General features: G+C 34.7%; 1 protein-coding gene across 2 annotated transcripts; it reads left to right on the forward strand.

Moving 5' to 3' along the window:
• Positions 1-7,960: 7,960 nt before the first annotated feature.
• LOC115994424 (14-3-3-like protein GF14 kappa) lies at positions 7,961-12,770 on the forward strand. Of its 2 annotated transcripts, none has more exons than XM_031118571.1 (4): positions 7,961-8,518; positions 9,164-9,286; positions 11,188-11,304; positions 12,442-12,770. In XM_031118571.1, the coding sequence occupies exons 1-4, from the start codon at positions 8,033-8,035 to the stop codon at positions 12,460-12,462; spliced, it is 747 nt and encodes a 248-aa protein (XP_030974431.1). In that variant the 5' UTR covers positions 7,961-8,032; the 3' UTR covers positions 12,463-12,770. The 2 variants fall into 2 exon arrangements, with proteins under 2 accessions (XP_030974431.1, XP_030974432.1); XM_031118572.1 differs by having other exon boundaries at positions 7,968-8,518; positions 12,448-12,749.
• Positions 12,771-23,499: the final 10,729 nt, after the last annotated feature.

Raw genomic sequence — 23,499 nt, forward strand, 5'->3', positions numbered from 1 at the left:
AATGTCTAGGAGTTTCCCTTGCTTCCTTTCTTTGGTCCAATAGGTCATGGAATTGGGCAAGAATTTGGAGCTCTTTTCCATGATTTTGTGGACTATTTGGTTTGGAAGAAACCAACTTCGAATATCACCACAAACCTTCCCAAATGAGTTGATTAGTCAACGAGCTTTTGATGCATCACATGAGTTTGTCAGTGCCTAACTACGACTCTCCCGTCCTTAAGCTATACCATAGTTGATTTGGAATTTACCTTTAGCCAAGTTTTTCAAAATAAACTTTAGTGGTGCCATATTTAATAAGGAAGATCGAGTGAGTATTGGAGTTGTTAGTAGAGATGATAAGGGGTAAGTAGGGGTGTCAATTTTTATCTATATTCATGAACTCGTCAATTATCCACTTTATTTGGATAAGTCTTAACTCAACCCATTTGAATATTTAGGTTAAATGGATAAAGACCCATTTGGTTATTTAATTAGATGGGTCTAAATATATAAATCCACTAATACCCACTAAACCCATCTAAAATTTCAAATTAAATATACCCACTAATACCCACAAAACCCTTCTAAAATCTAAAAACTTAAATAAACAATATAATCTCTAGATTTCTAAGCCCAAAGCCCTCACTTTCACTCTCCCTCAAATTTTCTTAGTAGCCAAACACTTTCTCAAACACTTTAACCTCTAGATTTCTAAGCCCAAACACTTTCCTCTCTCAGATTTTCTCAGTAACCAAACAAAAGGAAATTCTAGAGAGAGTACAGGGATGTAATCGGAGTTTGTCATGTTGATCGACTCCTATCGCAAGAAATGGTACTCGCTCCGACGCGGGAATCTAAAGGCGACCCACTAGTAGGAGGTGGCACATTCAGTCGTTTGTCGCTGCTCTGCTGCGTCTCCTCCTAAGATTGCCGTGCAATGTCGTCACAAGATGGAGAAGCTGAGGAAACGGTACCGCACGGAGTTGCAAAGAGTGAGATCCATGCCCGTTTTGAGGTTTATCTCCTCCTGGGTCCATTTCAAGTGCACGGACGCCATGGAGAAAGGTCCCTTAGTTAAGCCTTGAGTCAACAACTCCGATAGTGACGAAAATGACAACAACAATGAAGGGCTCGACGTTGAGAATGACGAAGAAGAAGATCAGGATTTGTATGAAGAGTTCAAGAATGAAGGGTCGAACATGAGGCACATGAGTTTTTTTTTTACTTTTCATTTTTCGAGTTTTTCTGTTTGGTTTCTGAGAAAGTTTTGAGAAAATTAGGGAAAAAATGTATTTCAGAGTTTAGACTAAAATTCAAGTTAGTTCTATGAGTATTTGTTTGTTTGCTTAAAAGATTGTTTGATTAGCTAGGTATTGGTTTGAGTGAGGAGAAGTTCTGTTTGGTTTATGAGAAAGTTTGGGAAAATAAATGAAAATAAAGTGGTTGATGTTGTTATAAAGCTAAAAGATTTTAATCCAATTTTCAAGGGTCCTGTTTGGTTTATGAGAAATTTTGTAGTTGCTAACTTAATGGGAAAATCTAGTAACAAGTTATTTATTTATTTGGGTCATATTGGGTTAAATGGGCAAGTTACTAATTAAATGGGTTGTGTGGGTAATGGATAATTAATTTATATATAAACTGGTCATAAATGGATAAATGGGTAATTACAAACCCAACCCATTTATAACCCAACTCATTTACGACCCAACTCACCCATTTGCCACCCCTAGGGGTAAGTTATTGCCTTTCTATCCTAGATTATTGCCCCATTGCTTTCAGTTGTGGAGATCAAAGTTTTGGTTGCTACAAGAGCTTTGGATTTTGCTCTAGATATTGGTATTGACTCGGTGATCCTTGAGGGTGATTCAGAGATCGTCATCAACTCTTTAAGAGACAAGTCTACTTCTATGTCCTCTTTTGGTCATTTTATTCAAGATACTAAGTTTACTGCAAAAGCTTCTAGGGATATTCATTTTTCTCATGCTAGGCATGAAGGTAATTCTGTAACTTACAATTTTGTTAGACACGTTTTACATGTTACAAGTTTTATAGTATGGAAGGAACATGTCCCGCCACACCTCTTAGATGTAATTTAAGCGAACTTAGCTTCAGTTACTTAATAAAATTCATAGTTTTCTCCTAAAAAAAATTGAAGTCTACATAAATATATTTTAACATATAAACATATAATATTATATTAATCAAACCTCATAATTACAAGTTTGTTCATGAGCATATTATTATTATGCTCAAGTTAACATTGTTTAATAATCTAGTGAAAACTTAACCTTGAACTTAGGGCTCAAAAAAAAAAAAAAAACCTTGAACTTGTCTTATTTGTTAATTAAATAAATGCATAAAAATAAGTTTCCATAAGACTTTCTACAATATCTTACATTAAATTATCCTGTTATATGCATTGTAATGACAAACTAAGCACAAATAATTATATTATTGTGGGGCCAAAGAATGTGACAACCTCGGCCCATTCTATACTAAGCCCAAGGCCCACCCCGAGGAGGAAGAACTGGCCGAGGACAAACAAAGAAAGTCCAAATAGCCTAGAAACGTGGTCGAGGACGATCCTGTTCTCGGCATTCCATATCCCAGAAGGAAAGAACAGTACGCCGTCAAAGGCAGCCTTCTAGAGCGCCTCCAGGAAAAGGGGAAGTACAATAAGACACCCATGGGGGTATGGTGTAAGAGCAATTCAAGGAGAAACTGTCACCTCCACATTAAATGTACCCAACTAACGTTCTGGCTGCATTAATGAGGAAATGACCCCTGAACAGTGCGGTTTTGGTCGCCGCAACTCACAGAGAGTTTAGGAAGGTGGCTGATGAGACAAGCATTCGAGTAAGGACCTATATGATCAACAGATGGAGGGCCAAGATCGATTAGAAGGAGATATATAATGTGAGGGATCCGCCAAGAAGAGGGAATCAAAAAACGGGCGAAAGAAAAAAAAAGAAAGGAGAAGACAGTAGCAATTTGCATGATTTTAGAGACCTCTGTAACCTAGCGCTGAAGAAAGAAGAAGAACACTAGGTTCCTCGGACGAAGTGCCCGAGGACAAAATTTCATACTTTAGCCTATATTCTTGTTATTTAATCCATACATAACTGTGTCTAGTTGTTGTAATCCTCACTAAAACCTAGTTCTTAAACCCATTCTCTATAAATTTATTGTATTGGGCTAGTTGGGCTTGAGTTCACTCATCTAGAAGTGGAGTTGCTTGAACCCAGTCCCGACAATTATTTATTTAAAAAAAAAATCTATAATTAATCATATCATATCATAAAAGTTTGGTTTAAAAGACGTGGTTGCGTCAAGTAGTTACTCTCACTAATTAGTAAATTAATTAAATATTTTTTGTTAAGATATATTTCCTCAATTAAAGGATAATATTTTACTTAAATTAAAATTTTATTATAAAAAATATCTATTAAAGTCAACACAATTCATGCTTTTGTTTTTATTTTTTTTCCCTCAAGTTACATTTTATTAAATTAATATTTTATTAGAATATTAGGTTATGAAACTTTGGACTAAGTAATAAGATTTAACAATGATTTTAATTTAGAACTTAAAAATAATATTTTTATTAAAATAATTTACTTATTTTATAATTTATTGTGGGGCCTAACAATTTTTGGGCCAGCTCCATTTATCCGTTGGGGCCCAAAGGCCCAAGCCGAGGAAGGTTATGGCCCATGCACAATAATGCAAATACAAAATAGCATTGGAATACAGCCGAGGATAATTTAGTCCTCGGCCAGTCCAAAGTCTCCTCGGAAGAAAGGGCAAAAATGGTATAGAAACGACTTGGGAAAAAATCTAAAATATTTGTGCCAATAGAAAAGGGTATGTTGGAAAGTGTAACGACCGGGGAAAGCTGCCCTTACTGCCATTCAATACTCTGCACCTGACAGAGCCATACTCTCCAGCTTTTTCAACCACCCCCAACCATTCCGGGTATGGGCTGATGGGACAAGTATCAGTCTTGGAATGTCAATCCTACACGTGGACGAAGGATAAAAAAACACAGGCTAGTATAAAAGGAAAAGAAAGTAATTCATAGAAGGGGTTGGGAAAAATGGCCAAAATCTAGAGCCTCCCAGCCCGCCTCCAGGAGAAAGACTCCAAGGGCGAAGACAACTCAACCATGTCTGGATATCACGAAAAACCCACCGCCTGGTGACCAAGGCCTAGTCTTTCAAACCCACGCTCTACAAATGATATTGTTTGGGCCTTTTTACGTGCGAACCCAACACTGTCACGGTTCGTTACAAAATCGCGTCCTTACAATTGACGCCGTCTGTGGAAAAGGCTTGTGTGTTGGCATAGGCGGTAGGTCGAGAAAGTTCCTTTGTCATTTCTAACAACTGGTTATAGAGTTCTAGTGTAAAGTTCCTCTAGGGGCTATAATTCTTGATTAGGGGCTACGCTTGGTAGTGTCCATCGCATGGATGGTTCTAGGGCTTGGCCGAGGAGCTAACTCCCCTAAAGCCAAGGTCTCATACCAAAAACTGAGTTTTGGACAGAACCAAGGCATTGCATGGTCCTCGGACTCAAGCCTATGGGGAAACCAACTACTTGGATGAGAAAGCTGAGTTTTGGACAGAACCAAGGTATTGCATGGTCCTCGGACTCAAACCTAAGGGGAAACCAACTACTTAGATGTAAAAAACTGAGTTTTGGACAGAACTAAGGTATTGCATGGTCCTCGGTCTCAAACCTATGGGGAAACCAACTACTTGGACGAGAAAAACTGAGTTTTGGAAGAAAAACTGAGTTTCGTAAGGTCGGCTACTTAATAAAAATTCTAAATTACTTAGTCCTCGACTCAAATACTATAAAAGGTTAAAGCTATTAAAAGTGTTAAGAAGATGGTGAAACGCCCCACTATTCAGCAACCTAGAGGGGCTGTTCATTTTGCGGGTGGTATGTCTTCGGATGGTTACTTCCTACACCGTATCGAGCATTCAGTTGTCGTCTCGGCTATTTTTGGGGTAAGTGTTGTTTTCGCAGGTTGGCGTTGTTGTGCCAAACAACTCTATTAAAGTTATGATAACATCTTTTCCTTAGCAAATATTTTGACCCTAGGTGTCATTAATTCAATGCTATATTATTGTGCCGAACAGTACTTGCAAGTTCATAATAGCGCCTTTCTCTTTGATAAGGGATTATGGCCCCAAGTATTGTACTCTAAGGTTGGTGGTATTGTGCCAGGCCAACTCAGTAAGCTCATCATAATGTCCTTTCTTTTTCTGCCTAATAGGAGTCTCAGCTCTAAGTATCACTTGTTCGATTCAGTATTATTAAGCTGGATTGTTTCTATAAACACAGAGCAAGATCTTTTTATTAACTAGGACTTTGGTCCTAGACGTCGGTCAAATTTTAAAAATAAAAAGAATTCACAAGATTGTACGTCTATTCATCGCGTTATCATTTCGGAAATATAGAGATAGAACATGCGAAGTAAAGTAGTAACAATTTTTATTAATATAAAGGTGTATTACAACGTACAAAGAGGGGCTTAAACGAGCCTATACAAAAGGTGGATCACCAAAACAATAAAAAAAAAAACAATAACAATGCAGACAAATAAACATTTAGATGCCATTTTAAACTCGTCTCCGAGGTCCTTTCAAACTCTGCCTCAGTAGCGCCCATATTGAGAGAAGGAGTTTCTTCAGAAGAAGATGGAGGAGATGAATGAAAAGAAGGAGGAGAAGAAGAGGGAGGAGATGAAAGGAAAGAAAGAGGAGCAAAAGAGGGAGAAGGAAAAGCATCAGGATGGATCTGGTGGTGGAAAGAAGAAGAAAGAGAGGCAAAAAGAGACACCAGTGAACGAAGAGAGGAAGAAGTAGGGGCACTTAGTCTCTGCCTCAGTCCTGACTCCTAACACGCTGGTGTCATGTTAATTATGCTCATGAGAGAGCGGCTGGTACTGATAATGGGTGACCCCAGCTCAGTCACGCCGAATGTTTGACGTGACGAGCCCCTGCTTAGGATTTTGGCTGAGAGGAGGGTAAAAAGGATTTTGAGTCTCTGTCATCCTTGCCCTGACCGAGCCATTTTAAGCTTTGTAAGAATGTGGAGTTTCTGGGAGGGGTATGGTTCTTTCATTATTTGCTCTTATCTCGAGTGTATCACGAGCTAGGATACAACTAGTGAATAAAGTAAACTCTGGAGGAAGCTAAAGGTTTCAGATTTCAGAGGGATTGAAAAGGGTCTCTGTACTAGAGAAATATCCTCTTGTCTCCCTTCTTATACGAAGGGTGGAACAGAAGGTATTTAATCCGTCCAGATTTACAAGAAAATTGGTAAACGAGAATGTACCCGTTCCACTTCCCCGCATCGTCAACCAACCATCGAAATTAAATGGTCTCGTAAATGTAAGTTATTAAAGACGCGTTTTGGATAACCAAATGGCAGGAATGCGTTGTGAATGAATTCAGAGGAATGTCTCGTAGACCGGTACGTTTCCTGGGCAGATAAAGAAACGCCAACATTAATAAAGAGGCTGAGTTAAACGAGCCATAATAAATGTTAGGTATTACCAAAACCCTCATCTCCAACCAAGAGGTCGGACAGTAGGGTTTTGAAGGGCTATTGTGGGGCCCAACAATTTTTGGGCCAGCTCCATTTATCTGTTGGGGCCCAAAGGCCCAAGCCGAGGAAGGTTATGGCTCAGACACAGTAATGCAAGTACAAAATAGCATTGGAATACAGTCGAGGATAATTTAGTCCTCGGCCAGTCCAAAGTCTCCTCGGAAGAAAGGACAAAAATGGTATAGAAACGACTTGGGAAAATATCTAAAATATCTGTGCCAATAGAAAAGGGTATGTTGGAAAGTGTAACGACCGGGGAAAGCTGCCCTTACTGCCATTTAATACTCTGCACCTGACAGAGCCATACTCTCCAGCTTTTTCAACCACCTCCAACCACTTCGGGTATGGGCTGATGGGACAAGTATCAGTCTTGGAATGTCAATCCTACACGTAGACGAAAGATAAAAAACACAGGCTAGTATAAAAGGAAAAGAAAGTAATTCATAGAAGGGGTTGGGAAAAATGGCCAAAATCTAGAGCCTCCCAGCCCGCCTTCAGGAGAAAGACTCCAGGGGCGAAGACAACTCAACCATGTCTGGATATCACGAAAAACCCACCGCCTGGTGACCAAGGCCTAATCTTTCAAACCCACGCTCTACAAATGATATTGTTTGGCCTTTTTTACGTGCGAACCCAATACTGTCACGGTTCGTTACAAAATCGCGTCCTTACATTTATCATTACTATTTATTTAATAATTTAGTTTTAATTATTTAAAAATTTTTGAGCTTTACACTTGAGTCTAGCTTCCCACGAAATTATACTACACTAGTTTCTAAGAAAAATTAGATTTGCGTGCATTTGATAACAATTACTACAAATTAAAATTATTTTACTATTCAGTTTATTTTTGCTATTATTTATAGACCTGACTGTACTTTTTGGTACTATTCATGTGCCCACTGTACTATTTCAACTAATTGTTACCTTTATCTACAGAACTTTTAGTAATAAGTTTTTAGTTTCACCAAAATAAGTGGTATCTAAATGCACCCTCAATTCAACTTTCATGAGAAATTATGCTGCCTTCACAGTGAACCACGTCATTAGTCCACCATTCTACTAAATGACTTCTTACCTATTTAAAATTGCTGAGTTAGTAGTTAATTATTGTTTATTTTTTTATTTAATAATTTTAAACATGTGAAAGTTTTCAAGTGGAATAGGAGATAAATAACGTGCTTCACACAACCGTATTATATAATTTCTAAACTTTCACGTGCTTGGTTCGTATAGTGCTGTGATTCCCAAATCACAACCTCCAAAAAAGCGAGTAGGACACGTTAATCTCACTCGCGGAAGTACGTTGAGCGGTCACAGTCTCAAAAATCAAAAAGGCCAGCCAAAACCACCTTATATTCCTTCTCTCTCTCAAAGCTGTTCAAACTGAATTCCTTTCTCTCTCTCTCTCTTTTTTTCTGTGTTTAGTCCAATGGCTTCCTCACTGAGCAGAGAGCAGTACGTGTACCTGGCGAAGCTGGCGGAGCAAGCCGAGCGCTACGAAGAAATGGTACAGTACATGGAGAATCTGGTCACCGGATCGACGCCGGTGTCGGAGCTCACCGTGGAGGAGCGGAACCTCCTATCGGTGGCGTACAAGAACGTGATCGGCTCGCTCAGAGCCGCTTGGCGCATCGTGTCTTCGATCGAGCAAAAAGAAGAAGGGCGCAAGAACGAGGAGCACGTGTCGCTCGTCAAGCAGTACCGCTCCAAGGTCGAGGCGGAGCTATCGGAGATCTGCGCCGGAATTCTCAGGCTGCTCGAGTCGCACCTGGTGCCTTCTGCTTCCACCGGCGAGTCCAAGGTCTTCTATCTGAAGATGAAAGGAGATTATCACCGCTATTTGGCTGAGTTCAAGGTCGGCGATGAGAGGAAAGCCGCCGCCGAGGACACTATGCACTCTTACAAGGCGGCTCAGGTATTTTTATTTTTTATTTTTTATTTTTATTTTTAAAATTTTATTCATTAATTGTTGAATTATAATTAAATAAAATTATTAAATTGTAGTCCTTATAGCTTTTTGCAATAGCATCAAACTACTGATTAAATTCATTAGTTATTAAGCTTGAGTTGGAACTATGTCTCCACTGTAAATATCATTTGTTAATATTAAACACATTGATTATAATTTACATTATGTCATTAATAAATGCGTACTATCTCTTCTCACTTGAATAGTGGGTTCCATCCTGAATTTAATTAATGAAATACGTTGCGGCGTATATCGCTTATCACTTGGGTAGAGATGTTAAGAGTTAATGTATGTTTTATAAAGTATTAGCAACTGACTTCGCAGATTGATTTCTTTTTGGAATTTACTTTGTCATTTAGAGTTTTATGTTTGCACAATTGCACCGATGCAATGGTATTTTGTGTTCCTCTCTCTCTCTCTTGTTGGTTGTTCCATAGGGTGTTTACTTTGCGTATTTTTGCTCAAAAAGGAAATTTTATTTGGATTTTAGGAAACTAAAATTTATATCTGCGCTTCGTTTATCAAGTTGAAGAAGTTTCATTGAGGCCTGCCCTCATTTATGTACTTATGTGATTATTTATTGGCTTGGAGGATATTGCACTCACTGATCTTGCTCCAACACACCCTATAAGGCTGGGGCTGGCACTTAACTTCTCAGTTTTTTACTACGAGATCCTCAATTCATCGGAGAAAGCATGTAACATGGCAAAACAGGTTTGCTCCTTTCCTATGACTGCTAAAAGTTAGGAATATATTTCTTTGTATCTTCTTATGGCATGAGCATGTCTAACTGTTGAATTAAGATTTAAGAACCATCAAAGTTTTTCAGTATCTTTCAGGTGGAAAATCCTATTAATAGACTTATGGATTTTTTATACTCTGCTTCACTATCATGATTGTGCCTTGGTCTATTTCCCTATTTGTCTCCTGGTATTTATCTTCTGTTTCTTGTATGACTCCGTGAATTCATACATGTACATGCTGCATTTCAGTGTTTGCACATTTTAATAATTAACCATGGTGCTACGTGCATTAATTGAAGAGTGATATCGAGGTTGCCTAATTTAATTAAGTATGACATAATATAGGGAAAACTAATATGCAATGTTTGAATAGAATTTATACTGGATTAATGTGACTTCAAATCTGGACCACGTTTTCAAAGTAAATTTGGATCCATATTTGGTTCAATCAATCTGTTCTAACAATAGGGTCCATATCCAGGTCACTTGCATTGCAAGTACATTGTCTTCAATTCCAAAAGCCTGAACTGGTAGAATTCAGAAAGATGCCATCATCATGGATACCATTGGATCTTTCTTTTTCTTGGAAGTTTTTTCCCCTTTCAATTTGGGCATAAAGTAGGATCAATATTGTTTCATATTGAATCTGAGAATAACTTCAACCACATGAAATGTTCCATATGTCCTAGGAAAACCCTAAGTGAGTTTAAATCCTAATGCGAATCACAATGCACGTCTCAAATTGTTAAAACTAGGCACTGCAAATTATTTCCATTCCGAGCATACCAATCTGCTGGAGGGATGTAGCTTGGTACTATTTGTGCTAAGGTTGGTCGGTGATTAAGAAATTGGTTGGGTTTTATTTATTTATTATTTTTTGGTGAAAGTTATGGTTGTTATGTGGTAATGAAGGGATGTGGCTTCTAATACACACACACGATATTGTTGGGATGTGGGTTAGAAGGTTATATCATCAAGGAATTGGAGAATTAAACAGCTTATGGAAGATAAAATTATATTACTTAAAAAAAAAAATTGGAAGATCACATGATATTGCTGGTACTATTGTGTTGAGGTTGTTCTGGTGTAAGAAATTGGTTAAGATAATCTTTTGGTACTTAAGCATGAAGGCTATATCATTTAGGTTGGAGATCTAACAACTTATGAACGATCACATTATATCACTTGTAAACTGGGGCCTGTACTGGTTTAATTCCAATGAAAATTGAAGGATTGATTTCAGGAAGAAGAAAAAAAAGGTCATCTATTCTTGTTTTGGGGTTTCTCTGTGTTCTATTTACTTCCTGGTTAATAGCAAAGCAAGAACATATGACAGACTAACAGTAAATGCAATGATCGGTCACGGGTGTCAGATTTTTGGCAGCATTTAGTGTAAGTATTCTTGAACTTCTCTACTGGTTATTTGGGAAAAAAACTCTTTAGAAGAGAAGCTGAGGTTGATATTGAGCCCCTCAGTTGCACTGGAAAGAGTGACCAACTGAAGGTGCAAATTTAGCATATTAGGGATTGAATGATAGGCTTATGGAAGTTCATTTTTTGGGAACTAAATCAAGGTGTGATGCCTAAGAAACTTTGGAACTAATCATGGAACCAAAAAAATACAATAAAATTAAATAAAACAATCAAAAAGTTAAAAAAGAAAAAAGAAAAAAGAAAGAAAGAATGAAAACTGCATGATAAATACATGGGACAAATTTTGGTCTATAGTAGATATGAAAGCACCCCTTTTCTTGGGCCACTTGCGTATATGATAAAGTTGAATGTTCTGCTAGAGGCTGAGTAATGGTAATCAGTTTTAATTTACATAAAATATTACTGATTTGGATGTTTAAACCTTGTATTTATCCACAGGCATTCGAGGAAGCTATTGCTGAGCTGGACACATTGGGTGAGGAGTCCTACAAGGACAGCACTCTCATCATGCAATTGCTGAGGGACAACCTCACTCTTTGGACTTCAGATATGCAGGTAAGTTCAACTTGAAATTAGAGGAGCATTTGGTCATTCTGGGGCAACAAAATCATTAAACCTTTTATTTTTTGAGGCACAATCATTAAACATTATTACCTAGCATTTAGAAGCACAATCAGGCCTGCAAGAGATACAGGATGAAAAATTACAGAGCATCACTGGAATACCCTCTTGAAGACTAGAAAAGAAAAAAAATCCTGATGGTGGTGTGATATAATTATTAAATGTAATGGAAAAAACAAAATGGGTTTACTAGAAGTGCTATATAGTACAAAACTGAATGGCTTCAATCCCTGGTGGTCTAGAGATATCCTTTTATTTTCTGGTAATGTTAATTTAGTATGTTGCCGTGTACCAAAATTTCTATTCATTCTGAGCATGGATGTGCCGGAGCGAATGGTGGCTCAGTTGGGTTAATCCATGTCCCTTAAGGCCTATGAAGGTTAATCAATGAGGCAGTTTGGAGAAGTGGAGAACAAAACTCTGATGAATTCCACCTGCCCTAATCCTTCAAAGCCTTTTGTTGTTGAAACTGCTAGGAAAATTTGATGACCATTGCTTTAAATGCTACAATGCATAAACATACCAGAAAAAGAAATAAATGATTGAATAAATGACTCTGAATCTAAAAGTGCTGAAATTGAAATAGAAGTTAAGTAGCCATGGGTATTACACAGCTTCAGGCTTTAGTCGTCAGACTCATAAATGTTCTCAATCAGTTCCTCTCTTCATTTACTGCTGATGTTCTTTCCCACTTCTTTTTGGATGTATGTTTTTTCTCATTTATCCCCTTCACCCAATGGCCACAATTTTGTCCTCTGTTGAACTAATAAATGCATGTTCACCCTCATGATAGTCTATGGATCTATTGACCCAATGGCATCCTTCAGCCAGTTGTGTTAGTGCCTTGCTTCGTAAATCCAAAGCTTTTAATAGGTGTGACTGGTAGATTGATCTGATCCAGTTTTGTTGTCCAGTCAAATTAGAATGGTTACTATATCTGGCCAATATTGGGTGTAAAACCAGGATTTTAATTTATACAATCATTCTAGTTTTTAAAGCCTGACAAATTACTTTATGGTGGACTCAAAATTGTAAAGTTTTCTAAACCAACGCTCTTTCTGCTTCATGCAGGAGCAGATAGATGAGGCATAAGGAATGGAATATTGTGCTCCTTGAGGGAGGTGGGCTTGAATGTCATACATTTTCTGTAACCTGCATAGCGCTGATCAAATGTGTCATTATAAGCATCATGTACTTGTGATGATTTGTATCTCATTTTATTTGTTTTATGGCTTAAAGAGACTCGAGAAGATTTTTAGGACACTAGCTCTACTTTTATTTTCCTATTGTCCCAAAGTCTCCAGTAGTATCAACTTGATGTGTGTGAATGAATTCTAATAGCCAGTGAATGATCTTCATTGCATATATTAAATGTCTTTGAAGATTGGAGTTTTAAAATATGTTTTTTTGGCCTTGAAGTTTGTCACTTAGACATTTTTTGGGGGGCTTGTATTTTAACCACACCACCCCCCCCCCCCAGTTGGCAGTTGGTTTGGAGTCGCAAAATTAGACTTGGTTGAAGTTTATTACTATGAGTCTATGACCTTAGTCCTGTCACCTAGTACTGCAATTCCAGTTTAGTGTAAGTGGTCTTAGTCTAACTATTCTTCTTTCATCTTCTTCTTCTTTTTATTTTATTTTATTTTTTTATTTTTGTTAATAATTTGATAGTTGGGGGATGGGGAATTTGAAAGTTGATTCTCCTAGTAAACGAGAACCGGTTATGTCTCTAAGCTACCATACTCTTGGCATATAACTTATTCTTTTAAGCTACTTCTAAAGTTTTCTGTATTTTATTGTTTTAAGCCTTTTGATATAAATGCTGGATGTATATGTTCCTGGCACTTTTGGTAGCTTCAATGTTCCTGCATGCACCTATCCCTCTTTTGAGGAGGGGGGTTCCTGTTTTGCTGGGAGATTTGAATGATAATATGCCTAAAATTTGGCGAAATAGAAGCTGTGAGTCTCCACACTGTGATACTGAAGGTTTGTTCAAAAATTATCATTCTTCTTGTTCATTAACACCTGAATATTGCCTAACTATGTTGATAATATTAAAAAAGTCACCCTCTAAGTTGGGTTTGTTTTTCATTTTCTCTTAACTCTCATTTGGATTTCATTGATACCTTCCATCCACGCACCTTCCTATAAAATCACGGTTTTTGTTATTTATTACATTTTAAATATATTAGAAATAAAATTTCATCCTTACCAGCCGGGGACCATGTCATTGTACCCCATGTCCAAACTACCCCGTAGCAAACACTATTTACCTGGACTACTGCAAATAAATCCAGATTCATCCTATCCACAAACATAATCCTATCATATTTGTCAAGAATCTTCTATTTCAACTGGTATTTCTAATAAAGATGTTTATTGTTCAAATCATTCTTTCCTATTGTTGTAACTATCAAATTATATATATGAAAAAATCATATCCTATTTTCAAATGGGTAGATAGTGAGGAAGGAGGAAGATGGTGTTTGAACTGCATAACATTAGGCACCACAAATTAGGCATCACAAATGATTTCATTACCGTTAGATTATTGCTTAATCTTATCATATTTTACTCGACTTGTTTGAATTTAGCTCAAATCCCCCAAAACTCCCAAACCCCTTTGACCAAAACGTCAATCAAGCAAAACCATCTCAATTTCTCAATTCTTTTCACTTTTTCTCACCATCCAAATACTCATTTTTGCCCGAATCTCATATTTGCACCCTCCTCCCTTTTTCATAAATTCGTGATGATCTTTCTGTCCATCCATTATGGTCTAGTCGACTCTGCCATATTTTGCAAGCTTCACAGCCTCTGGTTCACGAACCCCCTCTTCCATGTCGACCTCACTCGCTAAAATGATGTTGATCCCAATGGGCTTTAAGATCAAGGTCCAATATGAGCTAGGCCATGACAGTTCAACATTACAAGGTAGTAATTAATGATATTGTCATTGAGCATTGCATTAGTAAGGCAAGCTACTGCGATGCTACCATGGAGAGAGAATATCATATAAAGGAAAAGTTAAGGTTGATTATTTATTTATTTATTCCGTACAATAATTTTTAGTATATTTAAAGATGTATTCTAGTAATTTTTTATTTCTAATTTCTCTCAAAATTTTTGAAATGAGAAAAGCAGTAAAATTATGTCATTTGTTTTATGGGAGTTAACGACATAGTCTGGACAGAGGTAGATAGCAAGGTAACTATATACAAAAATGAAAAGATGTAAACTTTAGTGAGTGCAAATCGTAATTTATCTTAAATTTAACTTTATATGATGATGGTCCATGCAAATTAAAAACAAGAGCCAGTTTTTTTTACTAGCAAGTCCTATGCTACCTTGAGTATTTTTATTTTAATGAAAATTTTCACCTAGTTTTAAATCCATGCACGTTTAATTTCTGTCACCCACCAAATTGTTAGAGCTTGAAATGGATGCCATGTGTAAATCAAATATGAAGGCTGCTTTGTATTGCACAATAATTTGTACTTTGTGTAATCTGGACTTAGTGCCGGGCCTCCTGGCCTGCATTGTTAGTGACATTTCTTCTCATAGTTTGACTACTCAGATGATTTAACGATGGTCAATTTCTTGTCATAGTATCATCAAACTCATTGTTATAATTGTTTTTGTAAGAAAACTTCCCTTTCGAGGTAGTGGGGTCACTTTGAATAGCAAACAGCAAGGCTAGGAACTTGAAGTAGCTCAACTATCTTTTTTTTTTAGCTCAACTATCAAGAATGAATTAATAGTCATATACTAAAATCTATATTAATCAAGGATGTTAAAATGGAAAAGGTTCTTCCTAACAAGTCTTTAGCTGCTATATTGATTTTTTCATATCAATGCTCCGCACGTTCTAATCAGCTCATTTATCAAGGAGATGTAGACATAAAACAGGCTTCGGAGGACCAGATTAATCATTGTTGTTAAAACCAATTAGCAGATAAGAGTCTCTTTAAATCCAAATCCATTGGAATTATTTCCTGTTCAAAGGGTCCAACTTCATTATTCCCTGTTCAAAGCAATCATGTTTAAAACCATGCAGTTTCACTTGCTAAAACATCCTATGATATGGACCCATGACTTTCTTCCCTGCTGTTTCTGCTAGTTTTTGGCACCATCTGATTCTTTTTAGGAAAAGAAAAGTGTATATTACTAGAAAACTTAGGGGTGTGGGAATCAAATAACAAAGCTGTCTAGAAACATTACTAATTAAGCATATTTTATCTGGTGGCAACTGGTAAGTATCTTGACCCCTAACCTATGTCTTATAGTTTTACTTGGAAGCTATGCACATTACAAGGATTAAATCTTTTCACCCTTTTCATGAATTGAGAAAGTTTTGCTTGTCAATAAAAAATTATTGAATAAAATAATGGTTAAATTTTGGAACAAATAAGTTATCATATGCATCGTAGTGATAATTTATCAACCAGGACTATTGTGAAGTTTATGTGTGGTTGGGATTCATTAGTATTATTTTTGTCTAAACTATTTGAAATATAGCTGGTAAGTGCCATTGTATGTAGCTTCCGCACTCAATGCAATCTCATATCTGGTTATAGAAGGTTTAGAATTTATAATTCACAAGTGGCACAGCAAGAGGGAGACAAATATACACCTGTAGATGAGAGAGAGAGAGAGAGAGAGAGAGAGAGAGAGAATGGAGGGGGTGTGACTGAGGGCTGAGGAACCATTCTCGAGAGCTCGAATCTCAAACGAAAAAAAACTTAAAAGAATGTATTTGGACCACCATGCCATGCAGGTCCAAGAGGGACTTTGCCAATGGGATATGAAGTTACTTACAAAGTGAGCATGTTAAGGCTGCGATTAAAATTTCTAATACACGTGATTTGGGACGTGTAGTAAAGTAAATAATATTTGGTCTTCGGGAATTTTTGGGAGCAGACCCGATAAAAAAAAGAGATGGTGGAAACTGGAAAGGTGAATAAGTTTCAAAATGAGAAAGGGATTAGAGCATCTCTAGGAGAAGAAAAGGGTTAGAAATTTGTGTTAGCTAAAGTCTTAAAAAGATAAAGAGCACGTGTCTTTTAGATCTCAAATACGAATGAATTATTTCATGAAGGCAGGGTTAAGCATCATAGTTCAAATTAATTCTAGGCATTTTAGTCTCTTTTCTTACTGGTTGCCTTGTAAGAATTGAGAAGCTGGGATTGAAATTGTCATGCTGGTGTCTCTGCATTTCACAATTGTGACAACTTCATGTTAATTTGTTGTTAATGTTAAATTAATATTGAAACTGAATGTCCATCCCATAAGTGGAAAAAAAAAAAAAAAATCCGTCATAACATCTAATTTTCTTACACCCTCGATTTTCCCACAGACCAAGACCATGAGGAAAAAAAGTGTTGTTATATTTACTAAAAATTATATTATATATACTAGTTAGTAATATGCATATGTGATGCACATATTAATTTAAATTTATTTAAAAATATTATTGAAACTTTAATGAGCTACTTAGAAACTTTACTAAAGTTTCATCTGGATTAAAATTTTGAAATGCAAATATATTGAGTTACTTGGCCTAAGGATAGTATTTAATTTATAAGTTTTATTATATTAAAAAATAAAATTTAAATTTTATTTTAAAATTCTTGAAATTTTTTCAAATATAATTTTAGTTTTAATAGAATTTAATTTAATTTTTTTAAAAAAACCTAGCTAATAGAGTTTTACCTAGAGTGAACTATAGTTGTAGTAGAATTTTAAATTTTTTGAAAATTAATTAATAAGTTTTACCTAAAATAAACTATCCTAATTAATAAGAATTTAGCCATTTGTTGTGGAGATAAATTTGATCAAGAATACTATATAAATTAAAAAATAATAATTGAAGTATGAACTATATCTTATAAATAAATAAAAATATAATCATATGTAAAAGGAAAAACTTATTTTATTTAATAAAATGTATCTTGTTTATCCTTAAAATACAAATTACAACTATCCAAAGTTTATCCTTAAAAGCTGATAAGGATATTTCATAAAAAAATTAAAATTTGATAAGGATGTTTCATAAAAAAAAAAAAAAAATGATAAGAATAAAAATTTAGGCAATAGAATATTAGTTAGAATATAATTTTTTTTTTTTGAAAGGTAGTTAGAATATAATCTTAAATTTCTTGAACTCAGATAATAGAGTGGATTCTTATCGAGTCCAAATCTTTTGTCTCACTTTTCCTGCTCCACCCTATACTCCACCAATAAAAACATGTCATGTGTTCACCTAATTAATTAAATACTATCATTATTGAATTATTAATACTACCGTTATTAATTAATAGTAGTATTTAATTAATTAGGTGAACACATGTCATATTTTTATTGGTGGAGTATAAAGTGGAGCAAGAAAAGTGGGACAGAAGATTTGGATTCTTACCGAAATTAAACTATCCTTAAATCTTACCATCAATTTAATAAATATATCATAACAATTAATATAATAAGAAAAAAAACTAACTTAATAATTAATGTGAGTCAGATAATAGAGTTTTACCTAAATTAAACTATCCTTAAATCTTACCATTAATTTAATAAATATATCATAACAATTAATATAATAAGAAAAAAAAAACTAATTTAATAATTAATATGAGTGTAGCCTTTTGTCACATAGAAGAGATAGCCACTAGGTGCAACTATGATTTTTAGGAGCTAATTTTTATTATATAGTATACGATATGATATTGTACAAATTAACATGACTTTTTAAATACAAAACAAAAAAAAGTAATTAAGAAATTAATTATTATGTTGATGCGACACCAATCACATTTACTATCATGTGTGTGATGTTAGAAATACTACAAATTTTATTATATCAGTTTTACAAATTGATGTGATATTAATCATATAGAGTAATTCTAACATATGTTTGAAATGTGTTCTAATGATTGGTGACACATTAGCTTGTAATTTCTGTGTAGTAGAAATTACAAATTAATAACATTTAAAAAAAAAAATTTAAGATAGAAATTATACTCTAATCCAATCTAAGTGTATATGGGTGTAAAGATTACTCCTAAAGACTTGAACCCTGACTTTTACCTCCTCCACCCTACAAAAACTTGCATTTATAGAATGATTATCATGCCAAGGGTGCATGATGATAATAACATCTTTAACATAAGACATTTGTTAATAGATAAGGAGCAATAATTGTTTTCTTCCAAAGAGTATTATTAATTGCACCACTGACACTCTACCAGTTTTATTAATAAAAATTTTACAATTAAAGTTTACACAAATATTTGTCATAAATGCATTTTAACTCACATAAATATTTGCTGCCCTCTCTCTCTCTCTCTCTCTCTCCTTTTGGTGGTGGTGGAGTCGAGTGCATCATTGATTTGGGATTATTCTGGAGTCAAGCGATCTTTGATTTAGGATGGTGGTGGAGTCGACCACACCTTTTTTTTTTTTTTTTTGAGAGAGAGAGAGATAATCACAACATGCTGTTAACTCCGCAACTCGAACCCTTTCCCCCTAGATCTCCAAGCACTTTGTGCATGGGGAGATGCCAATTCACCTACAAGGCCTTTGGTAGTCGACCACACCCTTGGTTTGGAATGGTAGTAGATTTGGCATGGACGTCTGAGTTAAATAAGAATTTTAAAGGCTAGTGCTTTGCATTGTGGATGGAAGAGTATTTTTGGTTTTGTATATAGTTGAGCTTTTGAAAAAGTTTGTATAATATTTTTGTAAGGACTGAATTTGGATTGAACCTAGTATAGAATTGGATTTTAGCCCAACAAATCCAAACAATGAATTTGTAGAGCGTGGGTGAAAGAATTAGTCCTACTCCAGAAGAAAGACAATAAAAGTTGTTGAATTAAGATCATTAAACACAAGTAAAATGAGAAAATCTGTCTTCGACACGGCCTGAGGAGCTTATGTTATAATGTCTTGTTTATGAACAAAGTTACAAAAGTTCACAGTATTATTACAAAGATTTCTTGATCTTTTTCTCGTCCTTCTCTTTTAGGCCACCTTCCCATGCTATATACTACAATCTTGGTATCATCCCCACCATACACGTGTAGGTTAGATTCTAGGAACTCCTTCTTGTCCCATCCAACACCTCCCAGAACCATCAACTAGTAGCTGTAATGCTGCTTGACCACTGTTCAGATATCACCTCCACATTAATGCGGTCAGAGAGTTAGTGGGAGACATTTAATGCGGAGGTAGCAGCTTTTGAAGATATTTGTTGCCTCCCCTTTGCTTATCTCTTATCCAATGTCCGACTCTTAGTTGTGATGCAACCTTGAAGAGGGTCCAGGATGATAAGACATTCTTACTGATCTCGGATCTCTGTTTCCAAGATAACTTTTCTTCTCGGACGTATTTTAGACTATCACATACAATTTTTATTCCTTCTTCTTATACCATTCCCATTATAACTTTATTTGATCATCCTCGGATTGGTTAATATCCTCAGATTGGGCCATAGGCCCAATTCATACAGTTTTAATAGTACCTTCTAGATAATTGGCCCCCACAATTTTCTTTTTAAATCCAATTTTCAACAAAGCGCATAGAGTAAATTGGAAATTCGTTAACCGAAACTAACGCATACATCATGTTAATACATTGTTAAATTAAATTTATTAGAATTGAATGTCCATCTAGTGCATGGAAAGTATTCATTCATTATCTTACCCCTCTCTTTTCTTAGTTATTGCAAATTTTACTGCGTATGTCATATATATTGGTGAGTCAATTTTTAAAACACAAAACTAAAAAGTAGTTAAAATTTTTTTGTTCCACTCTTTATTTTTTATTTTTTCACCAACTTTTATTTCATTTAGTGTTTCACTTTATGCTTCACAAATTGTAATATGCTATATGTCTTTTTTTATATTTAATTTTAAACTTTGATTACTTTATAAGGAACAAAAAAATGCATGAAATACCACAATAGGTGTAGCAAAAAGTGGAACATTAGAAGTAGGTCGAGGATTATCATAAAGACATAAGTTAAAACTCTATCGCATTTATTTAAAGAAAGTTTTTATGGGAAATGAAAAAATATAACTAATATTTTGACAGCTTTTTTCATTTTCCATAAAAGTGATATCAAAACTTTCTTAAAATTGATTATTAACAAGTGCCCTAAAGGCACTCGTTAGCATGACCTTATTTTAAAAAGTAGGCTAATGATTTTTATTCATTTATTTATTATATTTTTGATGTGATAATAATCGTATTTATTGTTACAAGAGAGAGAGAGTCCTTGAATGCTAGCTAGAACAGATGCCCACTGCGACTTAATGTCCCAAAAAAAAAAAAAATCATACATCAAGCTTCATTTTTTTTTTTTTTTGAGATATCACATATTATGGAAAAAATTAACGGATGCCCTAAGGATATTAGTTTAGAAAATATTTTAAAAGATTTCTATTGGAAAAGAAAAAAAGAAATTAATTTTTTTACGGTTTTTTATATTTCCCATGAAATTGGTGTCAAAACTTTTTAAGAATAGTTTATTAATAATTGTCCTAAGGGCACCTGTTAACAAGACCCATGTTTTATAGATTACTTGATGTAAACTCCAAATTAAATATATAGGAAACATAATGACCTAATGTACATAAGAGTTTTTATTTTTATTTTTTATAGATATGATATTATTTTAAATCTATAGTATCCGCTCCATGCTGATTGCTCTTTATTATCAGGCTAAGATACCGATTAATTTCTAATGAAGGTGGGAATTGTATGTAAGAGTTTAGTACTACTATTTTACAGTGATGGAGCTATACTTAGACGTGGGGGGACAGTGGCCTCCCCCAAATTTTTTTCAATTTTTTTTTTTAGTATATATATGTATGTATTAATTTTAGCAATTTGTTTAAATAAATTTGCACTTTGCCCCCCCCCCCCCTCAACAATATTATTGATCTTTTTAAAGCCTATAAAATTTTTTATTTATCTAAAATTTGAAATAAATTTAACAAGCTCAACAACAAAATTTATCAATAGAAAACTTAAACCCAAACAACACCCCAAAACAAATCCACGCAAGAAAAAAAAAAAAAAATCCTAAGCTGATATGCTACTTGTATTTATGCTATATATGCTACTTGTATTTATCTATAAAAAAGAAATTAAGAGGAATTGAATTTAGATATGGATGAAAATTGAATGAGATAGGGTTAGATTTATTTATTTATTTTTTGAGAATGAGATAGGGTTAGATTATGAGTGCCTTGTCTCTGTTTGGAAAACTTGCGTAAAAATGGGGCAAAGGCATTTTATCATCCTTAATTGGGTGACGACAATGCTCATGAGAGAGAAAAAAAATGGTGGTGGTAAGAGTACTAAGAAAGACAAATGTACTCAGTGATAGTAGTAATTAGTAAGGTATATATAAAATAAATATATTATATATGTGTGTGTACAAAAGAATATAATGAACTCAAATGTGAAAGAATCTTGATGCATTTCATGTTTATTGAGACATGATAAGATATATTTCCTGGGTCATGGCATAGCCAACCCAAGCAAGGCATGCCATTAACTTCAACAAGGGAATAGATTGAGTATCAAAGATGAGTACCAAGGCTATGTATCGAGGATGGGGAGACTGATACTCACCATTATGAGGAGGAACGATTATGAGCCCAATATCTTGCCATAATGTAGGCAATACCCCCTAATTATAAGCCCTTAAGATGGTTAAAATCAAGGAAACCTCACTAAAAGAGGTTTATATATAGGAAAAACCCAAATTAGAAACGAATTAGAGAAAATTTCTCCCATATTTCATTTTTAGGCTCCATGTTTTGGCATAAAATCCACCTTAGTTTGTAGGTGTTCATGATCCAAATTGATGTGCATTAACATACACACACATTTAGGGTTAGGTTCAAGTTACATATGATGTAACTTTTTGCAATGTTATATCACCCTATAATTTTTTTATTGAACAAGTATTTTAGCAAATTAATCATTAAATTTCATTGTCTTATACTATTTATGCTTTCAAAGAATCAAGATAATTGGATATCAATAACTATTTCATCATAAAATGATTAAATTTCAAGATTTTTTTTTTTAATTTTAAATTATACACCATACATGAATTTATGAATAAAAAAGAAAATACTATTCAATTAACACAAAATTTAAAGAACATTTTAAAATAGATGGAAAATATAATCTAATAGTAAAGTTATCAAATTATTAATCTTTTATATATATATATATATATATACACACACGTGGCCATCTCGTCGCTAGATGTGAAGGGTGTACTCGGCAAGAGATTATGTAATACAGTGAAAGTGAGAGAAGTCAAGAACTCTAATGATCAAATTCAGAGAGAGACGATTAAATTTGGTCATTTGATTTGATGATAGGACTGTAAGAGCATTTGTGGGGCATAAAGAGGAAAAAATGACAACATTTTGTCCATTGGTTATTTCTTAACACCGAAAATTCGTAAGTACTTTTGAAGTATGGAAAAATGATGCTCTTTTCTCTCATATTTATAGTGGATTTCACCAAGAATTTAAAGAGTGGACCTCACCATAAATGTGATAGAAGAGAACACCATTCGTTGTACTTCGAGAGTACTTGGGATTTTTTTTTGATTAAGAGGATATTGCATTAAAATTAACTAGCCATAAAAGGTGATGTTTTGGTTGAAAGCCTTAAGGAATACAACCCAGTGGCATCCGCATTTAAAATATTACATAAGCCATCATTAGGCGGTGCATCAAGCACTACAAAAGTTCCAGAAAAAGAACAGCCCGCTTTAGCAAGATTATCAGTACATCTATTCGCCTCTCTAAACACATGAGTACTTGAGAATTATTCTCTCAACACCCTGATTTCACATTTTAAACTTGACCTTGACCCCCACCAAAATCTTAGAAGTCAATTTACCACACACTTAAAGGTCATAGCGAACACATTTATTGCAATTTCATATAATGCATATAGCATACGGATGTAGGATACATAACACGTTTTGTACATAGGAATAGATTCATTAATGAAATAATTATTATACTGAATCAACATTCAATTGTTTATTCTGCCAAAAAAAAAAAAAAAATTCAATTGTTTAGTTATATTTTTAAATTA

The sequence above is a fragment of the Quercus lobata genome, chromosome 6 (assembly GCF_001633185.2).
Source record: "Quercus lobata isolate SW786 chromosome 6, ValleyOak3.0 Primary Assembly, whole genome shotgun sequence".
Taxonomy (NCBI): Eukaryota; Viridiplantae; Streptophyta; class Magnoliopsida; order Fagales; family Fagaceae; genus Quercus; species Quercus lobata.

Bases quoted from the DNA above. Each gene is read 5' to 3' on its own strand.
- LOC115994424 (XM_031118571.1), top strand. From the start codon at position 8,033: ATGGCTTCCTCACTGAGCAGAGAGCAGTACGTGTACCTGGCGAAGCTG. The intron at 9,287-11,187 runs GTTTGCTCCTTT...ATTTATCCACAG, and splicing joins CATGTAACATGGCAAAACAG to GCATTCGAGGAAGCTATTGC. The intron at 11,305-12,441 runs GTAAGTTCAACT...TGCTTCATGCAG, and splicing joins TTTGGACTTCAGATATGCAG to GAGCAGATAGATGAGGCATA.